The sequence below is a fragment of the Lissotriton vulgaris genome, chromosome 8 (assembly GCF_964263255.1).
Source record: "Lissotriton vulgaris chromosome 8, aLisVul1.2, whole genome shotgun sequence".
In the NCBI taxonomy this organism is placed as follows: Eukaryota; Metazoa; Chordata; class Amphibia; order Caudata; family Salamandridae; genus Lissotriton; species Lissotriton vulgaris.
Genome location: NC_141696.1, coordinates 1,574,377,057 through 1,574,396,667, shown reverse-complemented (window position 1 = coordinate 1,574,396,667; position 19,611 = coordinate 1,574,377,057). Strand labels below are relative to the sequence as shown.

The 19,611-nt window shown below is 55.8% G+C and overlaps 1 protein-coding gene across 2 annotated transcripts in view; it reads right to left on the bottom strand.

The window, feature by feature from the left end:
* The window catches only part of LOC147700452 (sodium/potassium-transporting ATPase subunit alpha-1), a 56,588-nt gene that overhangs the window by 21,876 nt on the left and 15,101 nt on the right, over positions 1 to 19,611 (bottom strand). The window contains exons 1-6 of one of the 2 annotated variants that reach the window (XM_086935866.1): positions 19,138 to 19,554; positions 9,512 to 9,628; positions 9,137 to 9,196; positions 7,020 to 7,223; positions 3,878 to 3,991; positions 3,058 to 3,192 (exon numbers count right to left, since the gene is read on the bottom strand). In XM_086935866.1, coding sequence (XP_086791992.1) covers positions 3,058 to 3,192; positions 3,878 to 3,991; positions 7,020 to 7,223; positions 9,137 to 9,196; positions 9,512 to 9,628; positions 19,138 to 19,149 — 642 coding nt within the window. In that variant the 5' untranslated portion in view covers positions 19,150 to 19,554. Of the gene's footprint in view, positions 1 to 3,057; positions 3,193 to 3,877; positions 3,992 to 7,019; positions 7,224 to 9,136; positions 9,197 to 9,511; positions 9,629 to 19,137; positions 19,555 to 19,611 lie in introns of those variants that run through there. The other variant, XM_086935865.1, reaches the window with a different exon arrangement.

The window sequence follows — 19,611 nt, the reverse complement described above, 5'->3', positions numbered from 1 at the left end:
ATACAATTTTAGTAAAATCAAAAAGGTCTTGGCTGGCTGAAGGCCTTGCATTAACAGGACTCATCTGTCCAGCAGGTGAAGGCCAAACTCCAAACAGAGCATGAAACCTGCACTTTAAGCATAATCCAGAAAGTTTAGCAGTCCAACACTGCAAGTTTACAACAGTTTCCCCTAGCATTGCAGTCTCCTATGCTGGCCACCAAATGCAGCAGGTGCCTTCCACGTCGATGCAGGCCCTTTGACAGGTCCGTGGCGCAGCAGGGTAGTTCAGTCCTCTTCTCCAATCCAAGGAGATTAGAGTTCTGGGGGCCAGGGATGGCATTTTTATGACCAGAAAAGGGCCTACATGGGAGGTTGCGGTGACAAGCCAATAGGCCACCAGGTTCCCTCTCACCTGATGACCGCTTGCAAATTGGGGCATCTGGCTATCCCAGAATTCTTCATTCTGCTCTTTCAACAGGGCAGATTCCCCTCTCTTGGCATGCAGATTTCCTTAGCCCAACCCAGAGGTGTGGCTACCGAGCCAGCTATGCACTCCTGGAAAATTGGTTTGGCAATTGGCTTCCCCACTCTAGTCCCTAGAGACAACCGGTCTTCCTAAAAAGAGAACCCCACTCTCAAGTGTTTATTTGCCCTGCACACGCATGCTTTCTCCTTTGAAGTGAGCCTTCTAGGCGAACACATGTGGCTTTCTGCTAAGAGGTAACACCTCCTACTTTCCTTAAGAGTGGTTCCCCAAGGAGGGCAGAAAGCGGTCTTGTGGACTGACTCCATCCGCTACCACATCTATATAGGCAAAGGAGACTTGGGCAACTTTGCAAAAATTTCACACTGCAATAGGTTACATCAATTTCAACTTTAGTATCAAGCTGGGCTTAATGTAACTAGTTGTTTGATTGCCTTGGAGTGTGAACTTAACCTGGGACGACTCACTAAATTATAGGACCTGGGTGCCATACACTAGGGACTTTTAAGTAAGTTTGGCTTATACCCAACTGGCATAAATCTATCAAACATATTTCTAGGTCAGGGCACGGAGGTCAATTGGCAGATCCCAATGCACTCAGTCAAACAAAACAGCTGCATCAGTTCAAAAACTTGGGGGCGACCATACAAAATGAGTGAATTCCTCACAGACCTTCTATATGAAGCATGCCTTTTGGGCCAACACACTGTGTGGCTCTGACACTTCCTCCAGTGGCAGGCCATGCCTCTATTACCACCTTCACTAGGAGTTGCTCGGGATGCAGGCGCTCTGAATAGCCACTGGAAAACGTAGGCAACTGAATAGCAACTTTCTGAAACTTGCATGTAGCAACAAGTTACATTCTTTTTGACTTGTGCATCAAGTCGAGCTCAATGTAGTGAATTAGTTGATACTTTGAATTACCAACTCTTTTTTGCCCCATTAAGAAGTAAGGCCGGACTTGCCGTATTGGGAGTTTCCACAGGAGGCTGGAGGGCAGGCTGTGTTAGCGGGCCAGTTTTGTAGCAGTGCAGCAGTTTTAAAAGCTCTGCAAAGTTTCTTGTATATTCAACAGTTTCAGGCAACAACAAAAAAAGTGTCCAGTTCACTCTGGACCAATATTCGTGCGGGAGAGTTGAGAGTTTTGTCAAGTGGCAGTTTCGAATTATCTAGATAGCAGGGGGTTAATATGCCTTCTTCAAAGAACGCGTAAGCTGATCAACGAGCAGTATTTTATGTGCAGAGCTCAGTGGGTTACAGCTTTTGTCCCTGTGCAGTTCATAAAATACAATCCTAATCTAGCACAGTGAGCTATGAACAGCCATAAAAAAGCTGCGCAGGTTAAAAAAGTTATGTTTTTTCCGCAGTCTTTGATGACCTGATGTTGCTAAAACAAAAAGGTTGGAGTAGAAATAAATTTGTATTAACGTCGACCCTAACCACTGTATTCTATTCAGAATACTGAGTGCGCTTCTCCAGACCAAGCAGTCTTGAAAAGCGCCTACCAGTATGGAGGACACGCGAATCCTACACCTTGTAGTCCCTTGCCCCATGGAACATTTCCTACACATATATGATGCATCGTCTCTGTAGTTGTATGTGATGTAAAGTGCTCGGACACCCTACTCTGGTATAAGAGGTGCTACAAAACAAAAAATGTGAGAGGGCGATGGAGATTAGGCACTGTTTGAGGACGATAGTGAGGGAATCATTGAGGGGCCCCAACAAAGATGGTTGCATCCTGGTGAACGGTAAGGGTATCATTTATCATGCTTTAAAAGCGAAGACAGTTGAATATGTAATGACAAATGTGTTGTAGAATGTAGCATTCTCCCCTCCCCCCAAACTTTTCTTGTTGTAGGGGTGACTTACTAAAACAGGAGTTTGAGCTCTGCCATTGATTTAAATAAAGTGGTTAGCAATTTTAACCTGCCCTTCCGTCTGCAGTGGCATACGGGGGGGGGGGGGGGGGCATGTTTTACCATAACCCACTCTGGGTGGAAGAGCAAGTGCTGCAATCCCTGAGGGAGAAAGTCTTACAGGCCCTGGGGGTACCCCTGGTACCATGTACTAGGAACTTACAAGTTAGGCTACCCCAATTGTGCACAAGCCAATCCACCATGTACCTTTTTGAAGGTCAGAGCAGTCAAAATGGGAGATGGGAGGAGGGGCAAAACCTGCAAACTGATGTTTCTGTACAGTTGATCACACACAAATACCTATGTAAGTGCACACCAAACAGAGGGAAAGTAGAGCCTGAACAGTATGGACTAAAAACTAAGGGGCTGATTCACATAACTAACCGGAGACCCCAAGTTAGGGTTTTGCCCCAAGACCAAAACTTAAGACAAAATACTACTACTACTAAATGTCTTCTGTGAATACAAAAGTAGTAAGTTTAGGATTTTGTCTCAGATTAGTTCTGTGAATCGGCTCATAAGAATTTGTGCTAACATGGTGCTGGACCTCACCGGAGACCCGGATGGACTGCAACTATACACAAACATCTACTCCAAGCCCTCCCTCCCCCCACCACCAGCTCTGGTGTAAACCCACCCCCAAAGTAACACTCCAGAAGCAAAGCAACTCACCTTGCAGCCGTGAGCAGATATGATGCGCAGATCAGCAGGGATTCGATCACCGCCCTTCACCTCCACCAAGTCACCGACCACAACACCCTCCGCGTTGATGCTCAACTTCTCTCCACTGCGGATGACCAGAGCTTGCTGAGATGGGAGGCAAGAGTAGGGCAGAGAGATTAAGGGGGACCACAGCATCACCTGCCAGTGCCTTGCTCCTTAAGTCACCGGGTGCTGGACACACAATGGGCTTTACCCATTCTAAGTCATTGAAGAAACTTTACTACATAAAGGCGCAGGGCTGCTAAGTGAACAGACATATCAGGGTTCAAAGTTTGGCTTGCTGAAGCAGAACGCACAGACCTTGGAGCAGAGCACCACTAAGAATCCAACAGCAAACGCATAGAGGGAGGAGGCAAGGCACTGCTTTGTCATACAGTATTTCCTGGGCATTCTGGGACTTGTACCCCTGTTTGTTCCCATTAAAAGACGCCAGGAGTTAAAGTCCCAGAATGAAACGAAACCACCTCGCCTGGATAAGCTACTCCTGCATGGACCGGAGAAGGCTTATGGTCTAAACAGACTCCACTGTACTACACGGGCCTCAGCCTTCATCATAAGCACTGCAGCTTCCAACCAATAGGAGCTTCGTTCTCACCACCACCACCACCACCACCACCACCACGACCGTGCTCTTGCAAGAGCAGACACTGGGAGCCAGACTAGATCCCACCAAGAGCGGACATTGAGCTAGGCTCCCCTCCCAGAGTCTGACCGATCACAGGCACTACTCACACTCAGTCATGCCAGCAGTCACACGCGCCCAGCTCACCTGAGGCACCATGTTCTTGAAGGATTCCATGATCTTGGAGCTCTTTGCTTCCTGGTAGTACGAGAAGCAGCCGGTGATGATGACGACAGCTGATAACACCACACCGAGGTACAGCTGTAGGGAGAAGCAACGAGTTAGGGTCTGAATGCACGAGAACCCCACACTGACTAGGAACCAAAGCGAAGCAACAATAGACTGATTCGATGGAGACTGCAGATAACACCAACCCTTCCAGCATTCCACAGAAGCACAACCAAAGGAAACCAACACAACATCACTCAGGTGTAAGGTGTGGGGGGGGGGGGGGGGGGGGGGGGGGGGGGGTAGCACAGTCCAACAACACACCGACAAGCATCACACCACACTGGAGGAAGCACAGTCCAACAATACACCAAGCATCACACCACACTGGAGAAAGCACAGTCCAACAATACACCAACTCCAAGCATCACACCACACTGGAGGCAGCACAGTCCAACAATACACCAACACCAAGCATCACACCACACTGGAGGAAGCACAGTCCAACAATACACCAACACCAAGCATTGCACCACACTGGCGGCAGCACAGTCCAATAATACACCAACACCAAGCATCACACCACACTGGCGGCAGCACAGTCCAATAATACACCAACACCAAGCATCACACCACACTGGAGGCAGCACAGTCCAACAATACACCAACACCAAGCATCACACCACACTGGAGGAAGCACAGTCCAACAATACACCAACACCAAGCATTGCACCACACTGGCGGCAGCACAGTCCAATAATACACCAACACCAAGCATCACACCACACTGGAGGCAGCACAGTCCAACAGTCCAACAATACACCAAGCATCACACCACACTGGAGGCATCACACCACACTGGAGGCAGCACAGTCTAACAATACACCAACTCCAAGCATCACACCACACTGGACGCAGCACAGTCCAACAATACACCAACACCAAGCATCACACCACACTGGAGGCTGCACAGTCCAACAATACACCAACACCAAGCATCACACCACACTGGACGCAGCACAGTCCAACAATACACCAACACCAAGCATCACACCACACTGGAGGAAGCACAGTCCAACAATACACAAACACCAAGCATCACACCACACTGGCGGCAGCACAGTCCAACAATACACCAACACCAAGCATCACACCACACTGGAGGAAGCACAGTCCAACAATACACCAACTCCAAGCATCACACCACACTGGTGGCAGCACAGTCCAACAATACACAAACACCAAGCATCACACCACATCCTGTGTGCAAGCACGACACTGGAAGTAGCACAATCCAACAATACACCAAGCATCACACCACATCCTGTGTGCAAGTAGGGGTCGCCGACAGGGGGCAGCGAAGTCCAGCACAAATTACTAACAGCATGCAGCATTGTCCAATAAAACACAAACACCAAAGATCACACCACATCCGGTGTGCAAACAGGGTAGAAACAGAACTGGCGGTAGCACAGTCCAACAACACACCGACAAGCATCACACCACACTGGAGGAAGCACAGTCCAACAATACACCAAGCATCACACCACACTGGAGAAAGCACAGTCCAACAATACACCAACTCCAAGCATCACACCACACTGGAGGCAGCACAGTCCAACAATACACCAACACCAAGCATCACACCACACTGGAGGCAGCACAGTCCAACAATACACCAACACCAAGCATCACACCACACTGGAGGAAGCACAGTCCAACAATACACCAACACCAAGCATTGCACCACACTGGCGGCAGCACAGTCCAATAATACACCAACACCAAGCATCACACCACACTGGCGGCAGCACAGTCCAATAATACACCAACACCAAGCATCACACCACACTGGAGGCAGCACAGTCCAACAATACACCAACACCAAGCATCACACCACACTGGAGGAAGCACAGTCCAACAATACACCAACACCAAGCATTGCACCACACTGGCGGCAGCACAGTCCAATAATACACCAACACCAAGCATCACACCACACTGGAGGCAGCACAGTCCAACAATACACCAACTCCAAGCATCACACCACACTGGACGCAGCACAGTCCAACAATACACCAACACCAAGCATTGCACCACACTGGCGGCAGCACAGTCCAATAATACACCAACACCAAGCATCACACCACACTGGAGGCAGCACAGTCCAACAATACACCAACTCCAAGCATCACACCACACTGGACGCAGCACAGTCCAACAATACACCAACACCAAGCATTGCACCACACTGGCGGCAGCACAGTCCAATAATACACCAACACCAAGCATCACACCACACTGGAGGCAGCACAGTCCAACAGTCCAACAATACACCAAGCATCACACCACACTGGAGGCATCACACCACACTGGAGGCAGCACAGTCTAACAATACACCAACTCCAAGCATCACACCACACTGGACGCAGCACAGTCCAACAATACACCAACACCAAGCATCACACCACACTGGAGGCTGCACAGTCCAACAATACACCAACACCAAGCATCACACCACACTGGACGCAGCACAGTCCAACAATACACCAACACCAAGCATCACACCACACTGGAGGAAGCACAGTCCAACAATACACAAACACCAAGCATCACACCACACTGGCGGCAGCACAGTCCAACAATACACCAACACCAAGCATCACACCACACTGGAGGAAGCACAGTCCAACAATACACCAACTCCAAGCATCACACCACACTGGTGGCAGCACAGTCCAACAATACACAAACACCAAGCATCACACCACATCCTGTGTGCAAGCACGACACTGGAAGTAGCACAATCCAACAATACACCAAGCATCACACCACATCCTGTGTGCATCATGGTCTGCCGACAGGACGGATGAGGGTGGGGGGGTGGGGGGAGGTCGGGCGGGGCTGGGATAGCGTCTGCCCACTCCCAGACAGGATGTGTGGGGAGCTGGGACAAGAACTGCCCACTCCCAACCAGGACAGGGCCGTGCCCCACACCTGGCCTCCTGCACACAGCATGCTCCGCGCCCAACCATACTCCTGCACACAGCCTGCCCCGCGCACAGACATACTCCTGCACACAGCCTGCCCCGCGCACAGACATACTCCTGCACACACTCACATTGTCGTTGAGCGGCTCCTCCTCCGTGGCCGCCTGGATGCCGTAGGCGAGGAAGCAGAGCACCGCCCCTATCCACAGCAGCATGGAGAAGCCCCCGAAGAGCTGCCGGCAGAACTTCACCCACTCGGGGGTAGTCGGGGGTGGCGTCAGCGCGTTGGGTCCATCGCGGGCCAGGACCTCTGCGGCACGGGTGGTCGTCAGACCCTAGAGGGAGAGGAAACAGGTTCACAAACAGGCCTGAGACAAAGCCAAGGAGTAGAGGAGAGAGAGGGTCAGACCCTAGAGAGAGGAGACATGTTCACAAACAGGCCTGAGGCAAAGTCCAGGCAGAGCCAAAGAGCAGGGGAAGGGGGGGGGGGGGGGGGGGGGGGGTCAGAAGATGCAAGAGGTCAAACGAGGCCTCGTTACCAAGGAAAACAAAAACACACTCCCAGTTATCAAACTCTGCTTTTGCCAAGGCCTAGGTGTACACAAAAGTCCCAGGGATCTTTAGCAGTGCCTGGCGACAGGCAGACCAAAGACCCACTCCACCTGGTGCCAACCACCCCTCTGTATGCTACGCTCTCCTGGTGCCAACCAACCCCTGCACTGCCCGCTCAATGCTGCAGCCCAGCGCAGGCAGGGCCCCCGAATCGGTGCAGATCCTCAAATCAAGCCTTCGATGCAGGCACTTGAAGCGAGAGCTACAATGCAGCAGAGTTTCTACCTGCAACTTAGTGCCTAAACATGGCTGAAAATATAGCGACTTGAAGCCCTCATAAGCTCCTCCAACGGAGCAGTACAGGCTGGCTCTGGCAAGACCCTGCGGACAAAGGTACTGAAACGGTACTGGGCCACTGGCACCTGATGCCTGACGCTTCACCACTACTGGGTACAGGGGCACTTCTTGCCTTTGATCGGCATTTAAAAAAGACAATAACTAAACCTCTCCAGCCTCACTCCGCTGTGAGGCGTACTGGGGTGCACGGTGCAGATCCATCTCACCGTACACAATAGATTTGGGGGGGGGGGGATGCACAGCACATATCACCGTACATATCAGTTGATGTGGGGGGGGGGGGGGGCGGGAAGATACCCCCACTACCCCCCCAGGGGGCAAGCTATACCACCAATATTCCTCCCCCCCCCAGGGGGCTGCTATAAAACCAACACCCCCTGCCGCCAAGGGGGCAACTAACACCACCAGCAACCCCCAAAGGGGCATCCGATCCCACCAACCTACCAGGGGCACCCGATACCACCACCAACTCACCAGGGGGCACCCGATACCACCACCAACCCACCAGGGGGCACACGACAAGTGCACCTGGGTAGTGGTGTGATAGCCAGATGGTCTAAAGATCTACAGATGGATCCCTACCGGAACCAGAAAGACTGTCACCCACGCCCTTGTCAGCAGCAGACTGGACTACGGCAACGCCCTCTACACTGGAACCACAGCCAAAATCCAGAAAACGTATACAGAACGCCTCCGCACGCCTCGTCCTCGGTATTCCCCCTTCCACTCCCACATCACCGCCCACCTGAGGTACCTACACTGGCTCCCTGTCAACAAGAGGGTCACCTTCAAGCTCCTCACCCACGCTCACAAAGCACTCCACGACGGACCAGCATACCTCAACAAGTGACTCACCTTCTACATCCCGAACTTCGCGGACCTCGCTCTCGCCACTGTTCCATGCATCCACAAAACAACCGGCGGTGGCAGATCATTCTCCCACCTCCCTGCCAAGACCTGGACCACCCTCCCCACCCATCTGTCTCAGACACAGGACTTGCTAACCCTCAGAAGACATCAAGACCTGGCTGTTCGAGCACTAGCTGTTACACCCCCCACCCCAACACGTCAGCGCCTTGAGACCCTTAAGGGTGAGTAGTGCGCTACACAAATGGATGATGGATTGCTTGAAAGTCACAGTCCTGCTCGTCTCTACAGAAATGGAGAGTGGAGGTAGGAGAGGCTACCCACTACCCCAGATCCATGAGTGCGTGCGGGTAGTAACTGCCTCGGCGGCCACCGAGGTACCAGCCCATCCACTTCATCTAGTGAAGAGCGGGTGACAGATTCCTACATCAAACTATCACCACAAGGGCTGGAGAGGGAACACTGGACCTACCCGGCTCAGGTCGGTGCCAAACTTCCGGTGCAGCTCGTCCAAGCTTAGCTTGTGTTCTTCCTGAGGGAGGAAAAGAAGAGAATAGGTTACAGAGGGGAGCTGGACAGCGCGCAGCGGGCCCTCCTCGAACCCAACACCAAGATAACATGCACTGGACTAGTGGCAGCGTGGCGATGAGCAGAGGGCGCGAGAAGGGGTCAGCTGGGATTCAAGCACCAACCAAGGTACTGTAGGGCACGCACTGCGCCAGCCCTACAGTGGCCAAGTGCGGGTGCACAGCCCATCGGGAAAAGGAAGGGGGCGCCCTGGAGCAAACACCCCCCCCCAGCGAAGACCACGCATCAGAGCACACAGACAAGTAGGGAGGGCACCTACCATGGACACTTCCTTCTTCAGCTCGTCCATATCCCTCTCCTTGGCCGCCTTCTTGCCCTTCTTCCCTTTGGCGGCCTTTTCGGAGGTGGCAGCGGGCTCATACTTGTCTCGTCCAGCCTGCGGGCAAAAAAAGAATCATTTAAACAAAAATAAAAAACGCAGAAAGTGGCTTTGCAAAGCTGCGCCGCGCCAGAAGGTCCTCGTGCCTAGAAAGGCGCCTTCCTTCCATACATAGAAAGGAGGCGGCCGAGGGAGCCTCACCCAGGCCCCGCCAGGACGGCAGACAAGCGCCGCAGCGCGCACAGGGCCCGCCATATATGTCTCGAAGGCCCGTCTGGTATGCCAAGCATCGGGCAGCAAGGCTGCAGCCTCCTGAAGGCAGGGCCCCGGGGCCACCCTGGCACCTCCAGAGGAGAGCCCGGGGGCAAGCCTGGCACCTCCAGAGGAGAGTCCCAGGGCAAGCCTGGCACCTCCAGAGGAGAGCCCCGGGACCACAATGGCACCGCCAGAGGGCGGCCCTGGGACCCCGCTGCACCTCCAGAGGGCGGCCCTGGGACCCCCTGGCACCTCCAGAGGAGGGCCCCGGGATCACCCCCTGGCACCTCCCGGGACCACCCCCTGGCACCTCCAGAGGGCCCCGGGACCACCCCCTGGCACCTCCAGAGGAGGGTCCCAGTGCTGAAGGCAGGGCACTGGGGCCACCCTGGCACCTCCCGATGACCCAGTGCTAAAAAGCAGGGCCCATGGGGCCGACTTGGCATCTCCAGAGGAGGGGGCCCCAGTTAAAGCACCCTTCAACATCAACCGTAAGACCCAGAGTTTCCCCTCCCGTGCCAACTCTTAATGCCCGATGCCCACCCTATGATGAGGTAAGCAGCTACGAGCGACCCCCTGTTTCACAGGCCCCTGGAATACAGCAAGGCCCGAGTCCCCCCTCCAAAAAGAAGGTATTGAAACACTAAATACTGTGCACGTCATTTCATGAACCCCGCGAAAGCAGCAAGTAGCTCCCCGCCATTCCCCTCGGGGCGGTATTGGAACAATAAATACTGGGCACCTTGTTTCACGCGCCCTGGAACGCCCCAAGGCCCGAATCCTCCTCCCATTGGACGCCGCTGAAACACCGCGAATCACAGGGAGGTCTCCGCATTCAAGGCGCTGGGCACGGAAAGCAGCTAGGCAGAGCAGCAGGGGGTCCTTGGGGTGACCTCGAGATGCCGCGTCAATCCAGGTGACCACCTGTGCCCATCCACCATGGCAGGTGCCCCGCCCCGGCGCTGCTTCATCCTGCCAGTTACAGCAAACACTTCCTGCACAGTTTGAACCCTGGTCAGCATTCCCCAGGAAGACCCTGGCACCACCTCCAAAATACACCACATACCACCCAGCCTTGGCCATCCGAATGCTGCCCGGCAGAGGGTCTATGTTAGGTGGACTGTGAACCGTTCCAATACCACCAAACCCTAGTGCCACAGTCCCAACCTCACCGGCCTGCGCTACCCCTAGTGCCACAGTCCCAACCTCACCGGCCTGCGCTACCCCTAGTGCCACAGTCCCAACCCCACCGGCCTGCGCTACCCCTAGTGCCACAGTCCCAACCCCACCGGCCTATGCTACCCCTAGTGCCACAGTCCCAACCCCACCACAGTCCCAACCCCACCGGCCTGCGCTACCCCTGGTGCCACAGTCCCAACCCCGCCGGCCTGCGCTACCCCTAGTGCCACAGTCCCAACCCCACCGGCCTGCGCTACCCTAGCGCCACCGTCCCAACCCCACCGGCCTGCGCTACCCTAGCGCCACCGTCCCTTCCAGGTCGTGCTACCCCAGCACTACCATTCCAAACGAGGGCTGGTAGTCTGGAGCTGCCCTGTAGAGCTGCTGTCCCGCACTAGGCACTCCCACTTCCTGGTATTATACATTAACTGAGCACAGCCTCTCACGGAGGCCCCCGGCGACCTCTACACTTCCAAGAATTCACTGCTCATTCAGGACTTTGCCCCAGGCCCCCACCCCCTCGTCACATGCGCACTTCCCTTTGTCCCCGGTTCCTGCACATGAGTAGGCGCTATTGTACATTGTCACCCTAGACGGCAGCCTCCCGAGCTGGGAGCTGCAGATGCGCGCTCCCGCGCCCAGCAGCGTGCACGTCAGACTTGCTGCCAACTCCCCCAGAACCCACCGTGGGAACGTGAGGGCAACCCGCTAGCTCCTCGAGAGTCCACCGCCAGTGTGTGAAAGAGGGTAAAGTCCACCATGTATTAGATGGGCAGGTGAGAGGGATGCTAGCGCCTCGAGACTCCAGCATGTGTGGGAGGGTCAGGTGAGTGATGCTAGCTCCTCGAGACTCCACCATGTGCGGGAGGGACAGGTGAGAGAGGGATGCTAGCGCCTCGAGACTCCACCATGTGTGGGAGAAACAGGTGAGAGGGATGCTAGTGCCTCGAAACTCCCCCATGTGTGGGAGGGACAGGTGAGAGGGATGCTAGTGCCTCGAAACTCCCCCATGTGTGGGAGGGACAGGTGAGAGGGATGCTAGTGCCTCGAGACTCCACCATGTATTGAATGGACAGGTGAGAGGGATGCCAACGCCTCGAGACTCCACCATGTATGGGATGGGCAGGTGAGGGATGCTAGCGCCTCGAGACTCCGCCATGTATGGGATGGGCAGGTGAGAGGGATGCTAGCGCCTGGAGACTCCGCCATGTATGGGATGGGCAGGTGAGAGGGATGCTAGCGCCTGGAGACTCCGCCATGTATGGGATGGGCAGGTGAGGGATGCTAGTGCCTCGAAACTCCCCCATGTGTGGGAGGGACAGGTGAGAGGGATGCTAGTGCCTCGAGACTCCACCATGTATTGAATGGACAGGTGAGAGGGATGCCAACGCCTCGAGACTCCACCATGTATGGGATGGGCAGGTGAGGGATGCTAGCGCCTCGAGACTCCGCCATGTATGGGATGGGCAGGTGAGAGGGATGCTAGCGCCTGGAGACTCCGCCATGTATGGGATGGGCAGGTGAGAGGGATGCTAGCGCCTGGAGACTCCGCCATGTATGGGATGGGCAGGTGAGGGATGCTAGCGCCTCGAGACTCCACCATGTGTGGGAGGGACAGGTGAGAGGGATTCTGGCGCCTGGAGGCTCCACCATGTGTGGGAGGGACAGATGAGAGTGCTCCATCAGCAGGTGAAAGACTGAAGAGCACATGGGGCACTGACTTTGTGGCGCTAGCGCCTCGAGAGCTCGCCTCACGGCACATTCAGAGGGTCATTGTCCCACTGTTGATTCATAGATTGGGTCCTCAGACTGCCTTTAAGCTCTCCCGTTAGGTCACTGCTGGCGCCCTTCACACTGCCCTAGGGCCCTCCTTAGAGGTCACTCACTCCCACACACTGCCCCTGGGTTCTACTTCCAGGTCACTCACTACCCCACACCGCCTTTGGGTTCTACTACCAGGTCGCTGCTCCCTCAGACCGCCATTGGGTTCTACTTCCAGGTCAGGTCCCTGCTCCCACCCCAATAGCTCCAAGTCCTTTCCTGCCAATCAGAAGGTTCCCTCAGACTAGGAGTCTCTTCTGGTTCACCAAGGAGTGCTGTTGAGGTGATAGGGTGGGGTGCAAATAGAGGCTAAGTGGCTAGGGTGGGGTGCAAACAGAGGCTAAGTGGCTAGGAAGGCTAGGGTAACCAGTAACAACCCCCACCCCCACCTCATACATTATTCTAGCCTCACGCACGCCACCTGTTCTACACCCATCTGCACTACACACACCACCACTCCACCCCTCCACCCCTCTGCACTACACACACACGCACACCACCCCACCCCACCCCTCTCCACTACACTCTTTAAAAAAGAAGTAAAAGCTATCCTCATGGCTAAATACACTTGAGCTACTATTTCGAACCCTATTAACACCCTGCACCGTTCTGTATTACATGTTTGACCCTTGATTTATTTGTATGAGTTGTTTTATCATCCACATGATTGGCTGTGTCACTTAGTAGTACTATTATACTGTGATTTATTGAGTTACTCGTTTGAATATGCTCCCCCTTGCACCCTTCTATGTAAAGCTTGATTTGCCTGTTTGACTTTGCTCCCTCATGTACCCGTCTATGTAAAGCGCTCTGATATCTGTGAAGATCTTGTTTGCGCTATATAAAACTCTTTAAATAAATAAATAAAAATAAAATACCCACACCACCCCACTGCACTACACACCACCCCACTGCACTACACACACACCACCCCACTGCACTACACACACACCACCCCTCCGGACTACACACACCCCACCCCTCCGCCCTACACACACCCCACCCCTCCGCCCTACACACCACCAACCTGCCCTACACCCCTGTCCTACACCCCGCGAACACTGCATAGACCCTACAACACTGCATAGACCCTACAACTCTGCATTGCACAGAACCCCCCCCCCCCACACACAAACATACACACCCCCTTCGCACTGCACAGACCATCGATGTGCATAGATCCAGCCGGCCCTGCGCCGTTCCACTCTGCAGGGAGCAAAGCCCACACGCTCTACTGAACCAAGCTAAACCAATCACAACAACGCGAGAGGGGACTAGCGCTCCAGCAAGCCTGCGTGCCGGCAGACGCCGGCACGAAACGGGACCACCGCGGTCTTCAAGCTCCCGAGGCGGGTGGGTGCCTAGATTGCGGGGTGCCCTGTTTAGGAGGGCATCGAGTCACCTTGCCTCGGCTGCCACCCTGTCAGGACAGGCAGAAACAGGGCAGTTACTTCTTCTGCTCTCAGCACAGACTCTCTAGCCATCCAAACCTTTCGCAATCGTGTGTGGGACTGGCTCGGCCCCAGCCCTTCCCTTCGAACCCCTCCCTTGCGGCACCCCCATCTTATCGAAGCCGGCTCCAAGCAGCCGTGCCAGGCCTTCGAGAGGCGGCGTGTCATGGAAAATCTGCAGGAAGAGGGAGGCGGAAGAGCTCCCCTTGGAAACAGCCACCCAGGGCTGCTGTGCCAGGAGGCACGGGCGCTGCTGAGGGGAGGGCGCAGGCCGGGCATCGGGCATGGGCAAGCCTCCCAGAGGGCAGGCAGGGCATCGAGGCGCTGGCCCGGGCATGGGCAAGCCTCCCAGAGGGCAGACAGGGCATCTGGGCAAGCCTCCCGAGAGGCCAGGCTGAGCATGGGCAAGCCTCCCCAGAGGCCAGGCTGAGCATGGGCAAGCCTCCCGAGAGGCCAGGCTAGGCATGGGCAAGCCTCCCGAGAGGCCAGGCACGGCATGCCTCGAGGGCAGGCCGGGCACCAGTGCATTCCGAAAGGGCAAGCCGGGCCCCTCTGGTGCCACATTCAAGAAACAGAGGAGGAAGGCGACGCCTGTGCAGGGACAGGGCCCTCGCCTCCAGGGCCGCACTCCATAGGTTGTCACCTACTGGGGCGAGGACGATTGTAGTCCGAACAGTTTATCGCAGTCAAAGTGAGAAGAAAAGCCTTTATTGTGGAAAACGAGATCCTAGTGAAGGGAAACGCTTTTCTTGGAGGGAGGGGGTGACAAACCCCGCCCCATCCCCTCCCACAATCTTCCATGCTGGATACATCCACTCGGTTTACACTGTTGTGATTGGTGAAACCCGATAGTTGTGAGAAGAATCGGTCTGGCTGGTTTCTCAATACGCTTCAACCCAGTCATTCGAAGCGGTGATTCCGGAAGAGCCACAGCCCCACACTCCCAGATACTTCTGGGGCACCTCCTGACTAGCAGGCCCTGCCCACTGTACCTTTAGTAACCCCCATTAACGCCCTTGTTACCCCCGACCTACCTTCGTCTCGGTGTAAGACAAGAGACCTCAGAAAAGTGCAAACAGCCCGGCACCACAGCACTCCGCAAACCCAACCACCGCTGGCAGCAGCTCATGCGCCTCCACCAGAGCCCAGGCCAGGTCCTATACACCACAGCACTCCGACCTACACAAACCCATGCGCCAACCACCGCTGGCAGCAGCTCATGCGCCTCCACCAGAGCCCAGGCCAGGTCCTATACACCACAGCACTCCGACCTACACAAACCCATGCGCCAACCACCGCTGGCAGCCGCTCATGCGCCTCAGCGCACAGGCACTATGAACCACAGTACTCCGACCTACACAAACCCATGCGCCAATTCCCTGTGAGATGGGGTTAATGCTCCACAGAGCCCAGGCACTACGTACCACAGCAGCGACTACCCCATACACAAGTGTCACAGACCCCCTCCCCAGGTGTACCACAGAACTCTAACAGACAAAACCATACAGCGGCAGCTCGTGAACCACGGCCACAGTAGTCCCTCTATGAACACCACAGCATCCCGTACCTAGTTAGTAGCCACTGTGGCGCGTGTCTACAGCCCGCACTCCGCCGCAACCCCACATAAACATATAGCAATCATACACAGTATGGCTGGCTGTGCACAGACTACCACTGCACATCAGAGCCAGGCTCTGCACTCCGCTGCACCAGACTCGACATATCCAGCTGGGACCCTAGGTACCACAGCAGCAGAGGTACCCTTCATACCACAGGAAGATTGAACAGACCTGGCACACCGCTGCACACGAGTCCGTACCTAAGAACAAGGCACCATACCCCCCTGTGCACTACACGCACCACAGTCCATATGTGACGGCACCATGCATACCAGAGTCCACATCTGGCAGCCGAGTCCATACCACAGGACAAGACACCATAGATATCCGACACACCACAGCCACAGAGTCCATATCAAACACCAAGGCACCATACATAACTGGCTCACCACATCTGTCCATACCTGACGTCACCATACATACCACAGGACACGACACCAACGTACCCGACACACCAGAGTCCATGCCACATGACAAGACCGAGAGGTGTCACCTGGCACCACGGTTGATCCAGAGTGCAAGAAGCCGTTCATGAACCTTTATTCACAGTCGCAGACCCCGTTCAGTCACCATCGTCAGTTCAGGACCCCCACCCCCCCAGCCTCCATCCACAGTCCAAGCCCCCATCCACCAGCATTGAACCATAGTGCAAGAGTCTGTTCACCACGGTTGATCCAGAGTGCAAGAAGCCGTTCATGAACCTTTATTCACAGTCGCAGACACAGCCCAGTCACCATCGCCAGTCCAGGACTCACCCCCACCCACCAGCCTCAATCCACAGTCCAGTCCAAGAACCCATATACCAGCATTGAACCATAGTGCAAGAGTCTGTTCACCACGGTTGATGCAGAGTGCAAGAAGCAGCTCATGAACCTTTATTTACAGTCGCAGACCCCATCGTCAGTTCAGGACCACCCCCCCTCCCCCAGCCTCCATCCACAGTCCAAGACCCCATCCACCAGCCTTGAACCATAGTGCAAGAGTCTGTTCACCACGGTTGATCCAGAATTCAAGAAGCAGTTCATGAACCTTTATTCACAGTCGCAGACCCAGCCCAGTCACCATCGCCAGTCCAGGACTCGCCCCCACCCACCAGCCTCAATCCACAGTCCAGTCCAAGAACCCATATACCAGCATTGAACCATAGTGCAAGACACTGTTCACCACTGTTGATCCAAAGTGCAAGAAGCAGCTCATGAACCTTTATTTACAGTCGCAGACCCCGTTCAGTCACCATCGTCAGTTCAGGACCCACCCCCAGCCTCCATCCACAGTCCAAGACCCCATCCACCAGCCTTGAACCATAGTGCAAGAGTCTGTTCACCACGGTTGATCCAGAATTCAAGAAGCAGTTCATGAACCTTTATTCACAGTCGCAGACCCAGCCCAGTCACCATCGCCAGTCCAGGACTCGCCCCCACCCACCAGCCTCAATCCACAGTCCAGTCCAAGAACCCATATACCAGCATTGAACCATAGTGCAAGACACTGTTCACCACTGTTGATCCAGAGTGCAAGAAGCAGCTCATGAACCTTTATTCACAGTCGCAGACCCAGCCCAGTCACCATCGCCAGTCCAGGACTCACCCCCATCCACCAGCCTCAATCCACAGTCCAGTCCAAGAACCCATATACCAGCATTGAACCATAGTGCAAGACACTGTTCACCACTGTTGATCCAGAGTGCAAGAAGCAGCTCATGAACCTTTATTTACAGTCGCAGACCCCGTTCAGTCACCATCGTCAGTTCAGGACCCACCCCCAGCCTCCATCCACAGTCCAAGACCCCACCCACCAGCCTTGAACCATAGTGAAAGACTGTATACCACGGCAGTCGCAGACCCAGTTCAATCACCAACGCCGGTCCAGGACACCCCATTCTCCTTGGGAAGGAGACATAGTGGGGAGGAATCATGACCCCCCCCCACCCCATTAAATGAAAAAGCATCTCAAATACCCCATTCACTCCAGAGGCCCAGCTAAAAGCACAACATGGATACCACCTGGGACCCCCCCCCCCCCGCTCCAAAGGCAACTTCCAAACTAGAGGCACCCTTCTAGACAGCCTTGGCACCCCTAGAGGTGCCCCCCCCCCGGAAAGCAAGAACCCCTTCCAACGAGCCAAGACCATGTCTTCCTACCCGGAAGCGCTAAACCTACAGAAACCCCATATCCCCTGCCACAAACCTTCGTTCTCCCCCCCCCCCCACTCCCTGAAACAGGCGGAGAACTTCCCAACACAAGACTCCAAACTCCCACCTACCACACTGACCAGTACTCCCCACCCAAGAGACCCCCCCCCCACCCAAGACACCCTCCCCACCCCAAGAGACGGCCCTCCCCACCCCAAGACACCCTCCCGTTATCTTCCCAGCCCCAGACACCTTGCCTCCAGCTACTCCACCTTCCCCTGCCCCCAGACACCCTCCTAGAGCCACCCTCTCCCAGACACCCCCACCAGCCTCAGCCTCCTCTCTCGTGTGCCCCCAGGGCTACCCAGATCCTTCCCGGCTCCAACCTCCCTCCCCAGGGGTAACATTGCCCTCCTCTTCTGCCCCATAGCCACCCCTAACCCTCCTCTCCTGCCCCAGACATTCTACCAGAGCCGCCCCATGGATTTCTTGCCCCCTACCTCATCAACCCTGCAACAGGTGCCCCTGCCGCCCCCCCCCCGCAGCCTAACCCCTACCCAGTCGCACCCACAACCTTCCTCTCCTGCCCCAAAGCTACCCCCACCCTTCTCTCCTGCCCCAGTCACCCAAACCCTCCTCCTCCAGACACCCTCCGAGTCACCCCCAACCCTCCTCTCCTGCCCCAGTCACCCCAACCCTCCTCCCCCAGACACCCTCCCAGAGTCACCCCCAACTCTCCTCTCCTGCCCGTCACCCCAACCCTCCTCCCCCAGACACCCTCCCAGTCACCCCCAACCCTCCTCTCCTGCCCCAGTCACCCCAACCCTCCTCCCCCAGACACCCTCCCAGAGTCACCCCCAACTCTCCTCCCCAAGACACCCTCCTAGCGTCACCCCCAACCCTCCTCTCCTGCCCCAGTCACCCCAACTCTCCTCCCCAAGACACCCTCCCAGAGTCACCCCCAACTCTCCTCCCCAAGACACCCTCCTAGCGTCACCCCCAACCCTCCTCTCCTGCCCCAGTCACCCCCAACCCTCCTCATCCAGACACCCACCCACACCCGCCCTGCAACAGGTGCCCCTGCCGCCCCCCGCCCTGTGCAGCCTTACCCCATAGCCCATGGCTGCAGCGGTGCGCGCTCCCGCCTCCTGCTCAGCTGGCGCCTCGTTCCTTCCGGGTGCCCGCTCTGCTGGCGCCGCCGCGCGCTGGCCACGTGCTGCTGCTGCGCCGGGTCCTCGCGCCGGCGCTGGGAGCCGAGGGGCCTCGCGCCGCTCAGGGGCCTCGTGCCACCCGCCGGGGATGTGTGCCTCGCGACGCCGCCTCCGCCCACGCGCGCACAGCCCTCTCAATCGTTCCTTTCTGAACTGACGGAAGCGCTGCAGTCCTCGCGCCCCCTCATATACGCTTGCCGGCGTGAGGTCTGACGTCACGACGCACGGGGAGGTGGACGGGACGTCACTCCGTTCCCAGGCAACAGGGGGCGCGAGGGAGGGGGCTGGGGCAGAAGAAGTCGCCTGAAGTGCACAAATCGCGGCTGAGGGCGGGGGTGTCTTGGAAAAAGGTGGCTACAGGGAGGGAGGGAG